Source organism: Lissotriton vulgaris, chromosome 4_1 (assembly GCF_964263255.1).
Source record: "Lissotriton vulgaris chromosome 4_1, aLisVul1.2, whole genome shotgun sequence".
NCBI classification, from domain to species: Eukaryota; Metazoa; Chordata; class Amphibia; order Caudata; family Salamandridae; genus Lissotriton; species Lissotriton vulgaris.
Window position 1 is genome coordinate 1,874,280,769 of NC_141691.1, and position 19,251 is coordinate 1,874,300,019.

A 19,251-nucleotide genomic window follows, 5' to 3' on the forward strand; every position below is an offset into this window, starting at 1 on the left:
ATTGTTATTAACATTTTGGCAATCACTACCTGCATAAAGCTAATACCAGGAGGCTCACTGTAAATTACACCCAGTGGGAACACTGTCCGGCTCCTATACAAGGCAGTTCTGCTACCTTTTTGAAAAGGTTCACTAACTTTACAGATTTTAATCAGTCTAATCCCAATGCATTTTTTTTTTAAATGACTGAAAAGTCCACATCCAAAGTTAGACTTACCGATACTAAATTATTGTATTCAAAGTCCTTTCTAGACCAGTTAGCTTTGGGGGCTACGAGTTGTGGAAGGATACAATTGACCTTAAATCAGTTTGGGGTTCTAAAAGCTGGCAAGTGCAAGGCACTGAGGCTTTGCACCGTGCATGCCTCATCCCGAACCATATTTTGTTTTTGAAATCTACAATTTCGCAGACAACATGGTTTGGATTGGCTACTCCTAAAATATTAAATGTTCCTTCTTTTCCTGATTTAGAGGAATTTTCCAGTTGGAGTACTACTACTAAATTTTCCATGAGAGATTTACAAACTCTGTTGTTGAATTCCTCCTTTAACATATCCAGTTTGGATCCAGAAGGCTGGTTGCTGTGGCACAGAAGTGCTGACTTGTGCCAGCATCGTTTTCTGGGTTTCGCTCATGGCTTTACACATGTCAGGGTGAATCCCCGTTTTGAGAGTGGCCATTCAGTGACTACCTATTCTGTAGGGAAATTGTGTCAGAATTGGCTCAGACATTCTACCTTGGCGTCAGTTAAACTGCATTTATCTAAACTGACTGACGATGTTGATCTGAATGATTTTATAAAAGGCCTGCTAAAGGTAGATCTAAAAGATGGATTTATGCTGTTTATAACGAATTCTGGAAAACATCCCAGATTGAGGCGGCTACCCGCCTTAGAGCTATAGATCAAGCTAATTTAGAAAAAGTTCTGGCAGTTGTAGATAATGTCATAAACATGCTCTCTTTCCGCATTTACACGTTAGATAATATACCCCCAGATGCATCAAAGTTATGTTTTGCGAGTCCTTAATAGCGAATTCTAATGAATCGCTGTTAAAGACTCGCAAAACGGGATGCATGTAGGAATATAATACCTGCTTGCTGCAGCCAGACCACTTGCTTAATTTACTTCTTCCATGGGCTGCGTCTAAACCGAAGTTTCCTCCATTGCTGTTGGTGGCCCAAAAATGCTTCCACAGAAATTTACTCATTGAACATCATATCACACCCAACGTTCTCACCATACCTCTTTTGGTCTTGCAGAAGGACCAGTGCTACCTGTCTATGAGTGAATTATGACAGTGGATCACTGCAAGCCTAGTGTCGGGTGACTTATGCCAATATGTATAACATTCCAAGATGTATAACATTCAGAAGGTTCAATTCCTGACTTACGAAGTTTTGACTAATGTTTGCCACATTACTTGAGGCATTGCGTCAGACAAAATCATGCCTTTGTGCAAGCTCTACTCACAAAGGGATCTAGTTGTCTGTCATTTAGCTGGCTGTATATAGCCATGGGATAGCACATAGATGTCTTGAGTAGGCTCAGTGAAGAATGGGAGACTGAAGTAGGGAGAGAAACGTATGACAGAGTAGTAAGTAAGTTGGTGCATTCCTACATACTAGCTTCCTCAATCACTGGTTTGTAAACATCCAGTTTAATGTCTTGCAAACAGACTATCTCACCCCTTAGAAACTCAACCGAATGTTCCCTGATGCCATAATCTCCTGTCCCCTTTTTAATATCTTTCAGCATATATTATTGAATTGCCCCTCCGTAATGATCTACCTGTGCTCAATCATTTTCACCCTTGCCTATGTCACTGGTTGCTATGACTTTTGAGACTTGGGAGACCTATGCATTAGACGTCCTGAAACACACCAAGAAGAATTAGTGGGTGCCTGATCCACCGATTTGACCGTAATATTAACTAAGCTAAGCATTCAAATTAGATGGAGGGTCAAACATGCCTCCCTTGATGTCAGTCCATGCTGAGGTTTCTAAAGGCTGAGAGTAAGGGGCTATGGCGTAAAGAGGCGAGAGGCCTCCATTAGCACCCAATAACCGACAAGTGGGACAACATGCTTTCTCAGTTCAAAAGTACAGTGAGAGATGATACTCTTCCACCGTAACCCGTAGAACAGAGACTACAGCTTCCTTGAAGCTGCTTTGCTGAGTGGCCCATCAATGCTCCTCTCGCCTGCCAGCTCCAATACCCCTTCTCCAAGTACAGCACTTTAGGCATATAATGCAATGGCAACCCAAGGGGGCTTTGTGCACTACGTGATAGTGAAACAAACGGGGACGGCGCGAGTGACATAAGGGTGAAAACAGCGATAGGCGCAAAGGGACAAAAAATGCACAGGCCAGCAGACTGAGAGAATGGAGGCACAGGAAGGACAGAAGGATGCTGCTGAGAGGAAAAGGAAGCAGAAGTTCAGCCAAGAGGAACTACAGGTGACTGTGGATGAGATTGTCACCCACTACAGCCAAATATTTGGGAGGCAGTCTCTGCATGTTGCAGAGACTGTGAAGAGTAACATATGGCTATCAATCCAGGGCAAAGTGAATGCCATAGGAGTCACCCACCGGGACATTGAGGACATCAAGAAACGGTGGTATGACCTGCGTATAGTCACCAAGAAGAAGATAGCAGGACAGAAAAAGGATGCTGGTCTGACAGGAGGTGGCAGGGCCAAAGCCCCAAAACTCACACCAATTGAGGAGCAAGTTGCATCCACCATGGAGTCTGAATGCATCCACGGGATTGGAGACCTGGATAGCACCGCCAAATCAGCCAAAAAAACAAGGTAAGAGGCATGTACCCACATGCATCCCCACCTATCCCAACCCTGCACCCCACTGTGTACACACATGACACAGCAGGAGAGGCCAGCAATTATTCCAGCAATGCATCATGGTAGACGTAGTCATGTGCACACAGAAGCAAAGTACAGCACACATGACTCAGCAAGGCATGCCACACACATCCCCAAACAAGCAATGTGGACTGTGCAAAGGTTTACAGACCATTTAATTAAGAAAAACACAAAGACAAACTACAGCATTGACACTATGTCAATTTCATTCCACGGGAAAGTCGTCTCGCAGTTCTGCACCGCCGAGGGAGGAGAGGGCAGCACCATCTAAAAGAGGGGAGAAAGAAAAAAGGAAAAATCGTCACAGCGCAGGAGAAGGTGGAGACGACCCTACCCAGGACCCCTCATCACCAGACCCACCCACTACACCAATCCCAATGTCCCCTCTGTTTTTTGGGTCTCCAGACCTCACCCACACGCCCATGCCGGGAGGGGAAAGTAGCCAGGCGGAGCCCCCGCAGAGGATTCTGCAGAACTCTGATTCAGAGGATGAGGGAGATGTCCCCCAGAAGAGTGCGCCACTGCCTGACAGGCCAAGAACAACTATGTCTGCTGGCTCAGCGCGCACTACTGTCCTTGGCAGGAGGGCACGTGATGGTGGGGAGGGCCAGGATGGTGAGAGCGTGTTCTGTGGGTTAGAGGGCACGATGGTGAAGGTCCAACGGCAGCAGGCCAAATCGCTGCAAGCCATGCAGCGGCAGGTGCGCGGTTTGAGCGCAACAATGTCCAACATGGACAAGGGCATTACCCAAATGGCTAGTAGCCTGGACCTGATTGCACAGGGGATCTCAGACATTTCAACCTACATGGGGGTCCTCTCGGACAAGATTGATAGGGAACATCTCCAGCGTGCAAGGGAACGGCAGTACATGCGCGACCAGACAAAGGCCATGAACAGGTTTGCTGCCAACACAGCTCTCCTCTGCAGACGCTCCATCTCAATGCAGGAGGCAATAGAGCACTGCTGCACTGACTTAACCCGGGACATGGGCAGAGTTACCTCTGCAATGGAGCAGATGTTGACCTCTAACATAGGCCATGCTGGTGACACGGGTGTGGAGGAGACTGAGGGGTCAACCAGCAGGAGTGGCTCCAGTACACCTGTCCAGGAGGTGCGCAGGAGCGGCAGGCACAGCCATGGTGAGTCAGGCACCATCAGGGAACCTGAAGGACAGGCACCTAAGTCCCGCAATGTGGTGCGAGGGCGCAAGAACTGAACTATGCAGGGAACTGACTCTAATGCACACAGTGACAGCAACTGAGTATGTGCAGCCAGTGACATTCACGTACAGTCATGTGACCATCATGAAGTAGTGAAGAATAAACTCCTCATGTCCGGAAGTATTCCTGTGTGTGTGTCATACTTTACCTAGAAATAGCGTTGTGTAATTTCACTCCGTCTCAATCTGCCATCTACTGCGGCTGGCCCTGTTGCCTGGGGATCAGCATGTTCTTGGTCCTCATCTATGTTCTCACGATGTGTCAACTACACCTCTGTGCCTTCCTTGGTCACAAGATTGTGCAATATGGCACAGGTCACTATTATTTTGCAACACAGGAGGGGGGTGTACTGTCGCGCACCTCCACTTTTGTGGAGGCAACGGAACCTGCTCTTCAGGATTCCAAAGGTTCTCTCCACATCATTGCGGGTAGACCTGTGAGCAACATTGTATCACCTTTCTGCTCTGTTGGTTGGGTTCAGGTACGGTGTCAGCACAAAGGAACGCAGGGCATATGCACTATCACCTGGGAGAGAACAAGAGGTACATGGGTTTCATACACATTCCACATGGAGCAGAAATACATTTCAGGGTGTGTGCTACATATTTACCTAGCAGATAACCATCTTCAAAATCGCCATTCTGTAGCCGTCTATATATTCCACTGTTCTGGAATATGTAGGAGTCGTGCGTGCTCCCTGGAAATTTAGCTACTATGTCGGTAATGATGTTCCCTGCATTGCATATCACCTGCACGTTGATGGAGTGCGTAGACTTACGGTTTCTGTATATGTGTTCCGTGGCTGCAGGTGGGCATAGGGGAATGTGGGTGCCATCAATGCAGCCTATCACATGTGGGAAGTGAGCCAGTCCATAGAAGTCTGTTTTAGTATTGGCAAGTTCTGCTGGTGTGTCAGGGAACTGTATGTAGTCTCCCATTCTCTGAGTCATGACATCCAGGAACTTCCTGAAGAAACGGGACAGACAGCTCTGGGATACTCCTCCTACTGCAGCTATCACACTCTGGTAGCTCCCAGAGGCAAGCAGGTGTATGCTGCACAGCACCTGGACATGGGGAGGTATGGCATGGGCCCTGGGTGTTGGATGATCCAGGTATGGGTGAAGGTCCCTTATTAAGTCCATGATGGTATTGGGGTGCAGCCTGTACCTCTGGAGTATCTCAACCTCAGTCAATTGGAACAGAGTGATCCTCTGCCTGTAAAGCTGCTCCTCCCTTTGCCATACCCTCAGTCCTGTTGCCTGTAGCCTTCGCCTCCTCGCTATCACATAGAGTGCAGCCATGTTGACTGGAGGGTTGCATTTTGGGAGCCTTTTTATTGCATCCACATGGTTACCACCACCTTTCAGTCCATGGTAAAATCCGACTCAGAAATACCGAATTTGGATGAATTCGGTATTTTTTCCCTTTCTTACATCTCGATGGCCATGTTTTCCGATTCCTTGTTTCCCGATTCGGTGTATACCGAGTCGGTATTTATCCGATCGGGGAATACCTAATCGGTAAACATCGAATCGGTTAATTCCGAGTCGGATTTTTTCTGATTGATATTTACCGATTCGGTTTATTTTTGGCACCTACATCTCATTCTCGCAATACCGCTCGGTAACTGCCGATTTTACCGATTTTGGGCCGTTACCGACCGGTATTGGCCGACCTACATCTGGCCCTGAGTCTCTCTTCCTTTATGTCCAGATCCTTTGTAATGTCCTGCACATGCAACTATATCTGTGGCCCAAGTGAATCCAATTGAGATATTATTGTCTTATACATATGCACACCCAGATCTCAATTTGGTCTTTGGGTTATACTCCTGTTGTTTTCCCCCTACTCCTAGTACGGCACTTTAGCAATTGACTCTCAGATCAGCCCTCCTATCCTCTCGCTTAACCGACCAAACAATGGGCCTAGCAGAACTACTTTGTCTGACCCGTTCTCTCCAACACCAAACTCGTCCTTAGAGTTTGAACATTTTGGGCCAGATGTACGATCGGTTTTAGTGGTCGCAAACTGAAAATCAGACCGTTTGTGACTGCTTAAAAGGGTTCTGGCATGTACAAACCCTATTTTGCGAGTCGATAACCCATTACTGACTGGCAAAATAGGGTTTGCGAGTCACTATTAGGAAGGGGGTGCCAAGTGCGTCCCTTCCTAATTGCGAGTCGCACTGGTATGTACGATTGTTTGTCGCAAAACACGTGCAGTTAACTTCAAGTAGGTGGTAAGCCACTCGAAAACAGGAAGGGGTCCTCAGGGGACCCCTTACCCTTTGTGAATGTGTGCAAAAATATTTTTTAAGAGCAGGCAGTGGTTCCACGGACCTTCGCCTGCACTTAAAAAATGAAAAGAAAACTTTTCTTTTTTTTCTTTTAAACGCATCCCACTTTCCTTTATGGGAAGCACGCTGCATTTAAAAAAAAGTTGCTTTATTTCAAAAGCAAACACAGATATGGGGGGCTGTTGTCCCTAGCAGGCCACCATCCCTGTGTTTGTAGCCCATTATCAATGGGTCTCATATTGCAACTTGCCCCATGAATATTAATGAGGGAGGTCATTTACGACCCCTTTGGGACTCGCTAAATGTGTCTAAGATACATTAGTACATTCCATTTTGCGAGTCGCAAATTGCTAGACGCGCAAAAAATCATAATTTGCAACTCACAAAACGGAATAGTCGTAAATCTGGCCCTAAGTTACTTACTTGTTGTACATGTTGTTACTTTATGTCTCAGTCTCCTTATAAAAATGTGCACTTTCCCTTGACACCAGTTAACTATGCAATGGAAGTGGTTAAAGCACTATTATTGCCAATAAAATGATATTTTTGTGTAAAAGATAACTACCAAGATAGTATTTGATTACAGTAACAAAGCGTAAGTGCTGCAAGTACAATGTACTGTTTTTCCGGTTTTTAGATTGTCGTGCTGAGTTGTGCCCTTTTCTGTTGTAGGAACTTCACGCACCACTAACTGTAGTGGCTGATGGACTTTTCTCAAAATTTAGAAAGAATTTGGTCTTTGCTAAGGCCTCAGTTTCATCCCATTTTGTTGGCTGCATTCTAAAGGTAGGTTAGATTGCTACATGCTTATCTGTTTCTGTACCCTATGACAAACAATTTCAGATTATTATGAAATGATGCTGTTGACGCTGTTCCACCTGACAGACAGGTGTTTCCCAAGAGCTAAAAGGTTCCTCCTGAGCACTTCAAATATCAATCATTCGAATACATATATTCATATCTCACAATGGCATATCCATTAAAGTGCAAAGCAGTCCAAATATTTCCTATAGAAAGTCCAAGTAGTACAGATCCGTTTGTAGAATATCTAACTCAAATATCCAAGATAGGTAGGTATATCCAGAATTAGTTTTATTGTTGTCATCCAAAAAGAACTTCTTTGCAGCCAACAAGTGTTTCGCCATGCAAAATTAACATGCATCATTGACTTCCTCAGGGCTGCAACCCAAGAAAAATATAAATACACAATATCAAATAACAAGGAGGGGTGGGGTCGCACACTACTCACACACCGGCGGAAGTTGCCCCTAAGGACTCTGGTCATTGTAGTAGAGTGTTCGCGATGCATCATCTTTCGATCTTCCTGTCTTCGCTGTCTTCGCCATCCCTGGACACGTGTTTCGGGTTTTCAACCCTCGTCAGCAGGGATAGGCAGTGTTCTGGGGTCGCCGATGGCTGCCAATATCTGCCAGGTATAGTACCACTCCGGCGCGTAGGTGCGGTATCCCAGGCTCGTCAGCCCGCTGCTCAAGGGAGCTTTAAATTACAAGGAGGGGTGGGGTCGCACACTACTCACGCACCGGCGGAAGTTGCCCCTAAGGACTCTGGTCATTGTAGTAGAGTGTTCGCGATGCATCATCTTTCGATCTTGCTGTCTTCGCTGTCTTGGCCATCCCTGGACACGTGTTTTGGGTTTTCCACCCTCGTCAGCAGGGATAGGCAGTGTTCTGGGGTCGCCGATGGCTGCCAATATCTGCCAGGTATAGTACCACTCCGGCGCGTAGGTGCGGTATCCCAGGCTCGTCAGCCCGCTGCTCAAGGGAGCTTTAAATTACAAGGAGGGGTGGGGTCGCACACTACTCACACACCGGCGGAAGTTGCCCCTAAGGACTCTGTCATTGTAGTAGAGTGTTCGCGATGCATCATCTTTCGATCTTGCTGTCTTCGCTGTCTTCGCCATCCCTGGACACGTGTTTCGGGTTTTCAACCCTCGTCAGCAGGGATAGGCAGTGTTCTGGGGTCGCCGATGGCTGCCAATATCTGCCAGGTATAGTACAACTCCGGCCCGTAGGTGCGGTATCCCAGGCTCGTCAGCCCGCTGCTCAAGGGAGCTTTAAATTACAAGGAGGGGTGGGGTCGCACACTACTCACACACCGGCGGAAGTTGCCCCTAAGGACTCTGGTCATTGTAGTAGAGTGTTCGCGATGCATCATCTTTCGATCTTGCTGTCTTCGCTGTCTTCGCCATCCCTGGACACGTGTTTCGGGTTTTCAACCCTCGTCAGCAGGGATAGGCAGTGTTCTGGGGTCGCCGATGGCTGCCAATATCTGCCAGGTATAGTACCACTCCGGCGCGTAGGTGCGGTATCCCAGGCTCGTCAGCCCGCTGCTCAAGGGAGCTTTAAATTACAAGGAGGAGTGGGGTCGCACACAACTCACACACCGGCGGAAGTTGCCCCTAAGGACTCTGGTCATTGTAGTAGAGTGTTCGCGAGGCATCATCTTTCGATCTTGCTGTCCTCGCTGTCTTCGCCATCCCTGGACACGTGTTTCGGGTTTTCAACCCTCGTCAGCAGAGATAGGCAGTGTTCGGGGGTCGCCGATGGCTGCCAATATCTGCCAGGTATAGTACCACTCCGGCGCGTAGGTGCGGTATCCCAGGCTCGTCAGCCCGCTGCTCAAGGGAGCTTTAAATTACAAGGAGGGGTGGGGTCGCACACTACTCACACACCGGCGGAAGTTGCCCCTAAGGACTCTGGTCATTGTAGTAGAGTGTTCGCGATGCATCATCTTTCGATCTTGCTGTCTTCGCTGTCTTCGCCATCCCTGGACACGTGTTTCGGGTTTTCAACCCTCGTTAGCAGGGATAGGCAGTGTTCTGGGGTCGCCGATGGCTGCCAATATCTGCCAGGTATAGTACCACTCCGGCGCGTAGGTGGGGTATCCCAGGCTCGTCAGCCGGCTGCTCAAGGGAGCTTTAAATTACAAGGAGGGGTGGGGTCGCACACTACTCACACACCGGCGGAAGTTGCTCCTAAGGACTCTGGTCATTGTAGTAGAGTGTTCGCAATGCATCATCTTTCGATCTTGCTGTCTTCGCCATCCCTGGACACGTGTTTCGGGTTTTCAACCCTCGTCAGCAGTGATAGACAGTGTTCTGGGGTCGCCGATGGCTGCCAATATCTGCCAGGTATAGTACCACTCCGGCGCGTAGGTGTGGTATCCCAGGCTCGTCAGCCCGCTGCTCAAGGGAGCTTTAAATTACAAGGAGGGGTGGGGTCGCACACTACTCACACACCGGCGGAAGTTGCCCCTAAGGACTCTGGTCATTGTAGTAGAGTGTTCGCGATGCATCATCTTTCGATCTTGCTGTCTTCGCTGTCTTCGCCATCCCTGGACACGTGTTTCGGGTTTTCAACCCTCGTCAGCAGGGATAGGCAGTGTTCTGGGGTCGCCGATGGCTGCCAATATCTGCCAGGTATAGTACCACTCCGGCGCGTAGGTGCGGTATCCCAGGCTCGTCAGCCCGCTGCTCAAGGGAGCTTTAAATTACAAGGAGGGGTGGGGTCGCACACTACTCACACACCGGCGGAAGTTGCCCCTAAGGACTCTGGTCATTGTAGTAGAGTGTTCGCGATGCATCATCTTTCGATCTTGCTGTCTTCGCTGTCTTCCCCATCCCTGGACACGTGTTTCGGGTTTTCAACCCTCGTCAGCAGGGATAGGCAGTGTTCTGGGGTCGCCGATGGCTGCCAATATCTGCCAGGTATAGTACCACTCCGGTGCGTAGGTGCGGTATCCCAGGCTCGTCAGCCCGCTGCTCAAGGGAGCTTTAAATTACAAGGAGGGGTGGGGTCGCACACTACTCACACACCGGCGGAAGTTGCCCCTAAGGACTCTGGTCATTGTAGTAGAGTGTTCGCGATGCATCATCTTTCGATCTTGCTGTCTTCGCTGTCTTCGCCATCCCTGGACACATGTTTCGGGTTTTCAACCCTCGTCAGCAGGGATAGGCAGTGTTCTGGGGTCGCCGATGGCTGCCAATATCTGCCAGGTATAGTGCCACTCCGGCGCGTAGGTGCGGTATCCCAGGCTCGTCAGCCCGCTGCTCAAGGGAGCTTTAAATTACAAGGAGGGGTGGGGTCGCACACTACTCACACACCGGCGGAAGTTGCCCCTAAGGACTCTGGTCATTGTAGTAGAGTGTTCGCGATGCATCATCTTTCGATCTTGCTGTCTTCGCTGTCTTCGCCATCCCTGGACACGTGTTTCGGGTTTTCAACCCTCGTCAGCAGGGATAGGCAGTGTTCTGGGGTCGCCGATGGTTGCCAATATCTGCCAGGTATAGTACCACTCCGACGCGTAGGTGCGGGATCCCAGGCTCGTCAGCCCGCTGCTCAAGGGAGCTTTAAGTTACAAGGAGGGGTGGGGTCGCACACTACTCACACACCGGCGGAAGTTGCCCCTAAGGACTCTGGTCATTGTAGTAGAGTGTTCGCGATGCATCATCTTTCGATCTTGCTGTCTTCGCTGTCTTCGCCATCCCTGGACACGTGTTTCGGGTTTTCAACCCTCGTCAGCAGGGATAGGCAGTGTTCTGGGGTCGCCGATGGCTGCCAATATCTGCCAGGTATAGTACCACTCCGGCGCGTAGGTGCGGTATCCCAGGCTCGTCAGCCCGCTGCTCAAGGGAGCTTTAAATTACAAGGAGGGGTGGGGTTGCACACTACTCACACACCGGCGGAAGTTGCCCCTAAGGACTCTGGTCATTGTAGTAGAGTGTTCGCGATGCATCATCTTTCGATCTTGCTGTCTTCGCTGTCTTCGCCATCCCTGGACACGTGTTTCGGGTTTTCAACCCTCGTCAGCAGGGATAGGCAGTGTTCTGGGGTCGCCGATGGCTGTCAATATCTGCCAGGTATAGTACCACTCCGGCGCGTAGGTGCGGTATCCCAGGCTCGTCAGCCCGCTGCTCAAGGGAGCTTTAAATTACAAGGAGGGGTGGAGTCGCGACCCCAGAACACTGCCTATCCCTGCTGACGAGGGTCATGTCATAGATGAATATTAGAATGATGAAGATGATTTTTATGTTTACTCTGATGTAGAATATACTGATGTAAAATATGTCTGTCTTATGTTCACTATAGATATTATAATGTGGATAGCCTTTTCTGATGCTACATGTATTGATGTATTATGGAACTAGTACAGTATTCTCTCGAAGATTGTGGTAGTTATTTTCCTTCCCTCTCCTTTCCTCTCCTCCTGAATTCAATATATGAATATTGAGATGATGAACTGAGAACTGTAATATCAGAATGCTGGTAACTGTTTAGGTTGAAGCAGGTTTTTATTAAGTAGTTCTTAATGCTTATAGATTTTTGAGACTAATAGATTGCTAAAGATATATTGATATGTTTAACCTACTACCTCGTATTACTTTGCCATATAGTTGCACGTCGTTACTTCTGAAGACATAATATGTTTGAAAATATGTTTCCTCTGCGATGGTATGTTTTAATAGGGTAGAGATGTGGAGTACCCTATTGTTTTCTTGCCTACGAATGGAGAGGTTGCCGTTTCGATACTGGTATAAGGGTGACTACGTAAGAATAAAGGAAATAGATTTCTGTGATTTTGTTATTATATTTTCTAGAAGTTCACATAAAGAGTATATTATCTTTTTTCAATTATAGATTTAGAACTTCATATTACTCACCCGGAGGATAGGCAGTATTTATATTCCGATATAGATACTATTACGACCAATTTTTAAAATTGCGGAAATAGTTTAAACGAGAATAGAAAGATATTTCTAATTCAGATCTTTAACAATAATATAATTTCGTGGAAAGTGGACAAATTTATTGATGGTTATGTGTTTAAAGAACACATTAAAATATGGCGCTTACACTTTAGCGATCAGCACAATATAAATCAAGATGGCGCCCACGTAAGACGCCACTTCATGACCGCTAATACAGGATACAGCAGACTTATGAGCCGGTAAGCAGAAGCTTCTCTGTTTAGGACTTTAAATTGTTATTATATAAAAAAATATCATTGTAGATATGTGCTACTTATTTATATACACATTGTGTACTTTTATCGCAGCTACACGCACTTGTGCTTCTCTTTAACATGAACCTGCGATATTTGGACAGTTACAGACTAGTTATCTTGGATATATTTTCACTATTGAACAGTTACGGATTAGTCATCTTGGATACATTTTGGCTACCGGATTTATGAGGTGAGCCCAACCTATAGACTGGATATGTTAATGAGAATAAATATTATAATTGGGACCCCGAAATAGCAGATGCATTTTACCTATTGCAGATACTAAAATTTACTGAATTCGGATGATTCTTATGTTTGTATCTTTCTATTTACGGCAAGATTGTGAAATAGGCGAATACCTGAAATTATATGGAGTACTCTTTAGATGTAAGTATAATTTGGTGCCTTTTTGATAACGGATACTAAAATTGATCGTAGGGATATAGTTAGAATATTTTAACATTTATAGTTGTAGGATGCTGATTTTGCAGATGGCTTTCCAAGAAAGTGGATGAGAATAGGTTGTAATGATGACCTGGTACTAATTGATCTGGACCATCACTGGATATACTAAGCTGGCATTCTTTTGTTACAGATTCAGGCTCATACTGATTTGAGATTATTTTTTGATCGTATTATGTATGGATAATGTTCGAGGTAAATATATATTCTTTTCTTAATATACTGGTGCCTCGGGCTCTTGAATACAATAAGGGTGTTTCTTTGGCAAGTGAATTAGCACCATAGAGATGTTTCAAAGTTCTGTTTACTAATAACACTTAGGGTGACTAAAATGTTCTACTTTCTACGCTTGCTCTTCTGCTAAGGTTGTATTGGTGAAGGAGATATACTTAGATAATATTTAATTAAGGAATATTATTTGATATTGTGTATTTATATTTTTCTTGGGTTGCAGCCCTGAGGAAGACAATGATGCATGTTAATTTTGCATGACGAAACACTTGTTGGCTGCAAAGTAGTTCTTTTTGGATGACAACAATTAAACACCTTCTGGATATACCTACCTATCTTGGATATTTGAGCTTGATATTCAACAAACGGATCTGTACTACTTGGACTTTCTATGGGAAATATTTGGACTGCTTTGCACTTTAATGGATATGTCATTGTGGGATATGAATATATGCCTGAGTCTATACCTGGTCACCATTATTAATAATTAATTGTTTCCCAAGAGCTAACACATTAATATCATTCTGGTCTGTTACATTAGAGCATTTCGTACTCAGTATTCCTGCTTCATACATTTCTATTTTAAGAGAATCTGGAGCAGTTGTGTGAGAAGGCAAAAACGTAGATTGTAGGATTAAGTGCTACTGCAGTAAGCCAACCACTCTTGTAGCATTATCAGTAATGTGTGGCGCAAATCAGACGCTCAGCTGCTTACAATGGAAACCTACAAAAAGCAATAAACTGATGAACACGAAGTCTAATACAGACTTCGTGTTCATCAGTTTTCAGTATCATCATAAAATTACCCTGATTGTATGAAACTGAAATCTTTAAAGTGGGTCAGTGTCAGAAGTACTTTATAAGGTGTGATGGCCATGGTGGGTAATGCAGAGCCATTGTGGCTTTTGATCGTGTTGCGCACGTCTAGTATATTCCCGTCAGTGGAAGGGAGAAACGAGCATTGGAAAAAACAGATGATTGGCTACAAACGTATTGGCTTAGTCAGTGTTTGATTCCTTTGGAAATGTTGTTTGAAAAACTTTATTACTGCACCCTATAAAGACACATGCACATGTGTGACCACCTTGGAATTTTTTGTGTAATTAGTTTTGCAAAAAGCATTCAAAGATGGTCATACATGCATCTACATGCTTGTATGAAAGGCCCAGTGGAATGGTGTTTTATAAAGGAAAACAAAAAACATTCAAAAACAAGCATTGATAAATGCAATAGATTTCACCTATGTGATTAATAATAAGCTGTTTTTTGTTGAAAGTTGTAGCTGGGTGAGCAGTCATGCAATATAAGTTAATGAATGAAGTTAATGAACTCCGTTAAGGTATTATGACTTTTTTTATTGAGAAAGACACTATAGTGTGCTGTTACTAAAGCCGGGAGATTAGGTAAATTGGGGAGGATGAAGAAAAAAACACATGTATTGGATGCAAATTCTATTGACTTTTTCAATGTTTTTTTTTACATATTGCAGAGCAGTTAAGCTGCTATGCAGTATAACTTAAAGCTAAAATAAAAAGCACCATGACACGACACTAGGTGAAAACTATTGGCTTTGCACGTGCTTGTTTTAAGCCAGCGAGTGGACTGTTTATGCCAGGCTGTAGCCCCAGATTGCATAAGGTGAGTATTTGCTACCTGTGCAAAGAGTTATCTATGCTGCCACGAAGTGAAAGCAAAGGCGAACCAAGTTATTTATGCAGCCAAGTAGGCAGAGCAAAGGTGCGCAGAACTACCCATGCAGCCATCAGGCAGAACAAAGGCAAGCAGAGTTGCCCATGCAGCCACCAGGCAGAACAAAGACGAGCAGATTACCCATGCAGCCACCAGGCAAAGCAAAGGCAAGCAGAGTTACACATGCAGCCACCAGCCAGGGCACAGGAGAGCAGAGTTAACCATGCAGCCTCCAGGCAGAGCAAAGGCGAGCAGAGTTACTCATGCAGCCACCAGGAAGAGCAAAGGTGAGTAGAGTTACCAATGCTGTCACCAGACAGAGCAAAGGCGTGCAGGGTTAACCTTGAAGCCACTAGGAAGAGCAAAAGCAAGCAGAGTTACTCATGCAGCCACCAGGAAGAGCAAAAGTGAACAGAGCTACCCTTGCAGCCACCTGTTAGGGTTTCATGACTTGTATTTGCCGCTGATGCTGCCTTTCCTCTGGTGAAACCTGTAGTAAGGTGTTCTTGCAAAGCCTGTGAATTTCTTAACAGCTAGACATGTCTCCAAAAGAAGTTTTGAGAGCCCATCTACTGTAGACACAGTTTCAAAGAACAACTCAGAACAAGTTCTTCTTGCACCAAATCTCAAAGCTTGTCTGATGTCAAGGCGGCAGAAAGATATCTATTTAGTGGTTTTGCTGTTCTTCTCTTGAACTAATTAAGCTAACAATCCTCACCTCAATAATTTAGGTAAAATACCCAGGATCAGAAACACCAAGATGACATGGAGTGAGATAGTCACTTTATCTACAGGTAAAGAAGACGGTGTGGAGATGTCTTTAAGTGTAACAGACTTGATTTCTGTTGGAGGACATTACAGTCAGCTCATTGTTTACCTCACTTCCTAAGGCAACATCAGTGAGTGAGATAGAGAGACTTAACTGGAGACTTCTTAACTTTTGAATGCTCCCCAGGCATCAGACTGGATCCGGAAATTTTTCAGCAGTACCTCTGCACGCCGGGGGACGGCGCAGTACGCCTCTGTGATGACTTCTACTCCGGGTGTGATGTTACTGGAGCCATATAAGTCCCTTCGGGTGTGCGCATGTCAGTTTCTTCTTTTCTGTGCTACCAAGCAGATCCAGAGAAGCAGTTCCTCAGGCCGTTTTTCCTGGCCTACCTCAACAGTTTTTTGTCGGTGGTAACTGTGCCTATCCCAATGTCATCAGGCTTTAAGGCTTGTGGGTCCTGTACTCGACAAACGTCGGTTACAGACCTGCATTCCGTTTGTATTTGGTGTTTGGGAGAATGCCACAAATCCGAGGATTGTGGCTCCTGCCAGAGACTGAAGCCAATGGCTCCCAAGGAATGCCGTATGAAGTTGCTGGTGGCACGCCTCTTGCGGACCTTGGAGACTTTGCGTCCTCGTACTTCTATTCATGTAGCGCTCCGTTCGCGAGGCCTTGCCAGGGCCGGAATTGTTCACCAGGGCGTTGTACTCAAACGTCCAAAGGTAAGAACAGGGGTTTGAAGTCGCAGCACCCCTGACTTTGCCGCATGAAGACTCATTCTCCCACGGCTCCTCCTGCTGGCCGGTTGAGGAGGTCATATGCGACTCCGCCTTAGTGCCTCAGCGTCTTTCCAGGAGCCAGGGCATTGGTGGCCCAGATGAGGGAGTATTATTACTCTCCTCATCTCATATTTGGACTCCACCTTTCCTCAGGAGCGCCCCAGGGTCCCAAGGAGCCACGCCGGTGGGTTCGCCCTTGGTGTTGGTTGGGCCATCTGAGTGCTTGAGTGGACGCCAGTCCGCTGACTCCATTACAGCACCTGTGCACAGCCCTACGGTTCTCCACCTTCAGCATCTGTTCTTGATAAGCTGACTCCGGCATTAACGTTGGTGGCGTCGATCGAAGTCTCTCCTCCTCCTGTCGATGTTGAAGCGTCGCCTTCTTGCCGTCTGGTGAGGAGTCGATGGAGCAAACTGGGGGGAATGTGGTATTTTCACTTCCTTATCAGGGTGAGACTTTAGCAAGGTATCTTGTAGCGGATGATACAAGGTAGACTGGGCTTTTTCATCCCATCTCTGAGATTATTCCATCTCAGATGGAGGAAAATTGGGTATCTGCACTTGGTGAGACGAGTGGATTGGAATCTTCTCCAGCCTCAGGGCTTCTTTTCCCTCCTAGCTTTGCTACTGATACAAGTTCCTCCTTTGCAGATATAATGAGGAGAGTGGCTGCAGTCTTAGACTTGTCACTTCCTATGGTGGGGAGGTCCACCAATCCTCTGATTGATGTCCTTTACCAAGGTTGGATGAGGAAAAACCCTGTTCTTCCATTCACTGAAGCCTTGTGCGTCATATTGTTTGGAACTTGGGCCAAGCATGAAACTGGTCTCATGGATCCTGCTATATCTTACAGGCCTCTGCCTGCTCCAGGAGACCAAGCTTGTCTCCTTAGGCACCCTACCACTCGTAGCCTGGTAGTTAGGGCTTCTACAGCTTCACAGGATATGGAGTCTTCACCTAAGGCTCCATTGAATAGAGACTCTAGGAGTCAAGATGCATGTGGCAGACACATCTTTGCTTCTGCTAGTTTTGCTCTAAGGTCCACCAACACATCTTGTGTTCTTGGACGTTATCCCCACGCTTTGTGGGCTACCTTTCAGACTATGTTGCCATCACTTCCAAATAACCTCAGTTCTGATTTTGAAAACTTGATTAGAGATGGACAACAGGCAGTTAAGCTGATAATCAGATGTGGCATGTATACTACTGATTCGGTAGGTTGGGCATTTTCGGTGGTGCTTCTGTGTCGTGCATGGGTTAAGAACAGGATTTTCAGAAGCTGCACAGGCGACTTTAGTATATATGCCCTTTGAAAGTGCCCATCTTTTTGGGGCTCAGGCCGATTCGGCATTGAGACGCTTCCAAGATAGGAGAAGTGATACAGAGTCTTAATTACTCTTTCTCTGGTATATGTTCCTTATTTGGCCCTATACATGCGTTGTGTAGGTAATACTGGAATTTTTATTTTCTTAAAGGGCTTAACTTTGTAAGGGTATTGACATGTCCCTTTTTTTATAACCCATGGTTGATGTTTTTGCAGGGTGCAGATGTTATTGTTGCAATACTGTCTTTGACAGTTTGAGCGGTATAAGGATACCTGAGGTATATTCCTTTCTAGCTTTGCTTTTTTATCTGATATGGGCTTCATGCTCAGGAGCTCATTTGCAAGTGTTGTGTCTTCCGATTAGGAAATCTAACTTTTCCCATGCTTCTTTCCAAGCAGATAGTTATGCAGGTATGTATTACCGTTGACTTACAGTATTTCTTAGAGACATGTTTCTTATGACAAATGTGAGACCTTGTATACGCATTATATTAATTTTGGTTTCTGGTTTGTCCAATGCAGTGCAGAGTGCACTTTTCATTGATGTCGGGTGGTGCATGGATTGCTTTTGCGTTGGATACTTTTTTGGTTATGATTCCTGGTGAAGGGATCTTGCCAGCTTTACTATGTGTTGAGTTCCCTAGCTGCACAGGGGGTTTTGTTCTGTGGAAGTGTGCACCTCTTTATTGGGGCTGTTAGGCCCGGCAAGCTCAGGGCTGATGTGTATTCATAGTCTTTGTTTCCTGCATTTTTGGAGGGGATGTTTATGCTTATGTTCAATTTTGGAACATGGTTGACTTGTCAGCTCTGCTTCTCAGTTTATGAGATGAAGTGACTGAATAGTTACCTTATGGTTGTTTGGGACCATGTTTTACATGGTTAGAAAGATTTCTGTTCTTTCAGGGGAGAAGGTTCATGTTTTCTTCATCTTAGCTTTAGGAACTTCCTATATTTTTCCATGTGCTTTGGTATTGGCATTTTTGAAGGCCGTATATTTCCTGTTTGGAGGGTAAATGTTCTCTGTCTCTCTAGAGACATTTCCCTTTTTCTTTTAAGCATTTGTTATTTTCTGTACCTTACATTTACATTTACACTTACCTTTAAGGGATCATAGTGTGAGGTTATGATCTGATGCTACATTGTTATTTCAGAACTAAATATGCCTATATGGGCGCTTGTCTGCCTTCCGGTCAGATTAGATCTTGGCTCGCATGTCTTGTGGGCAATTATTCCAACTTGGTTTTCTTTTTGGGTAATTTCCAGGAACTTGGCTTATTTTACTCATTCTGACCTTCTAGGACAGTGTTGTAAAAAGTGCTTGCGATGGCAAGGTGTTGTTTTCTTGTAGATTTTCATTAAGTAATACCGGCCTGTTAAGATACTTTTGACAGGCAACATTATCTTGATGCTAAGTCATTGAGAGTGCAATATCTCTCTTGATGCCTTATTGACTGGTATCCCGGGGGCTGGTTTTTCAGTTCTGTTTAATTGTGTGTGTATACATAAAGGTATTGTATATGTGTTTACATATGCTGTGTTATGATTCTGCCACGCGTAATAAAAAGAATATTAAT

The 19,251-nt window shown here is 45.7% G+C and overlaps 1 protein-coding gene across 1 annotated transcript in view; it reads left to right on the forward strand.

Moving 5' to 3' along the window:
- The window catches only part of SQLE (squalene epoxidase), a 129,940-nt gene that overhangs the window by 30,504 nt on the left and 80,185 nt on the right, over window positions 1-19,251 (forward strand). The window contains exon 5 of the mRNA XM_086966204.1: window positions 7,069-7,182. Coding sequence (XP_086822330.1) covers window positions 7,069-7,182 — 114 coding nt within the window. The remainder of the gene's footprint in view (window positions 1-7,068; window positions 7,183-19,251) is intronic.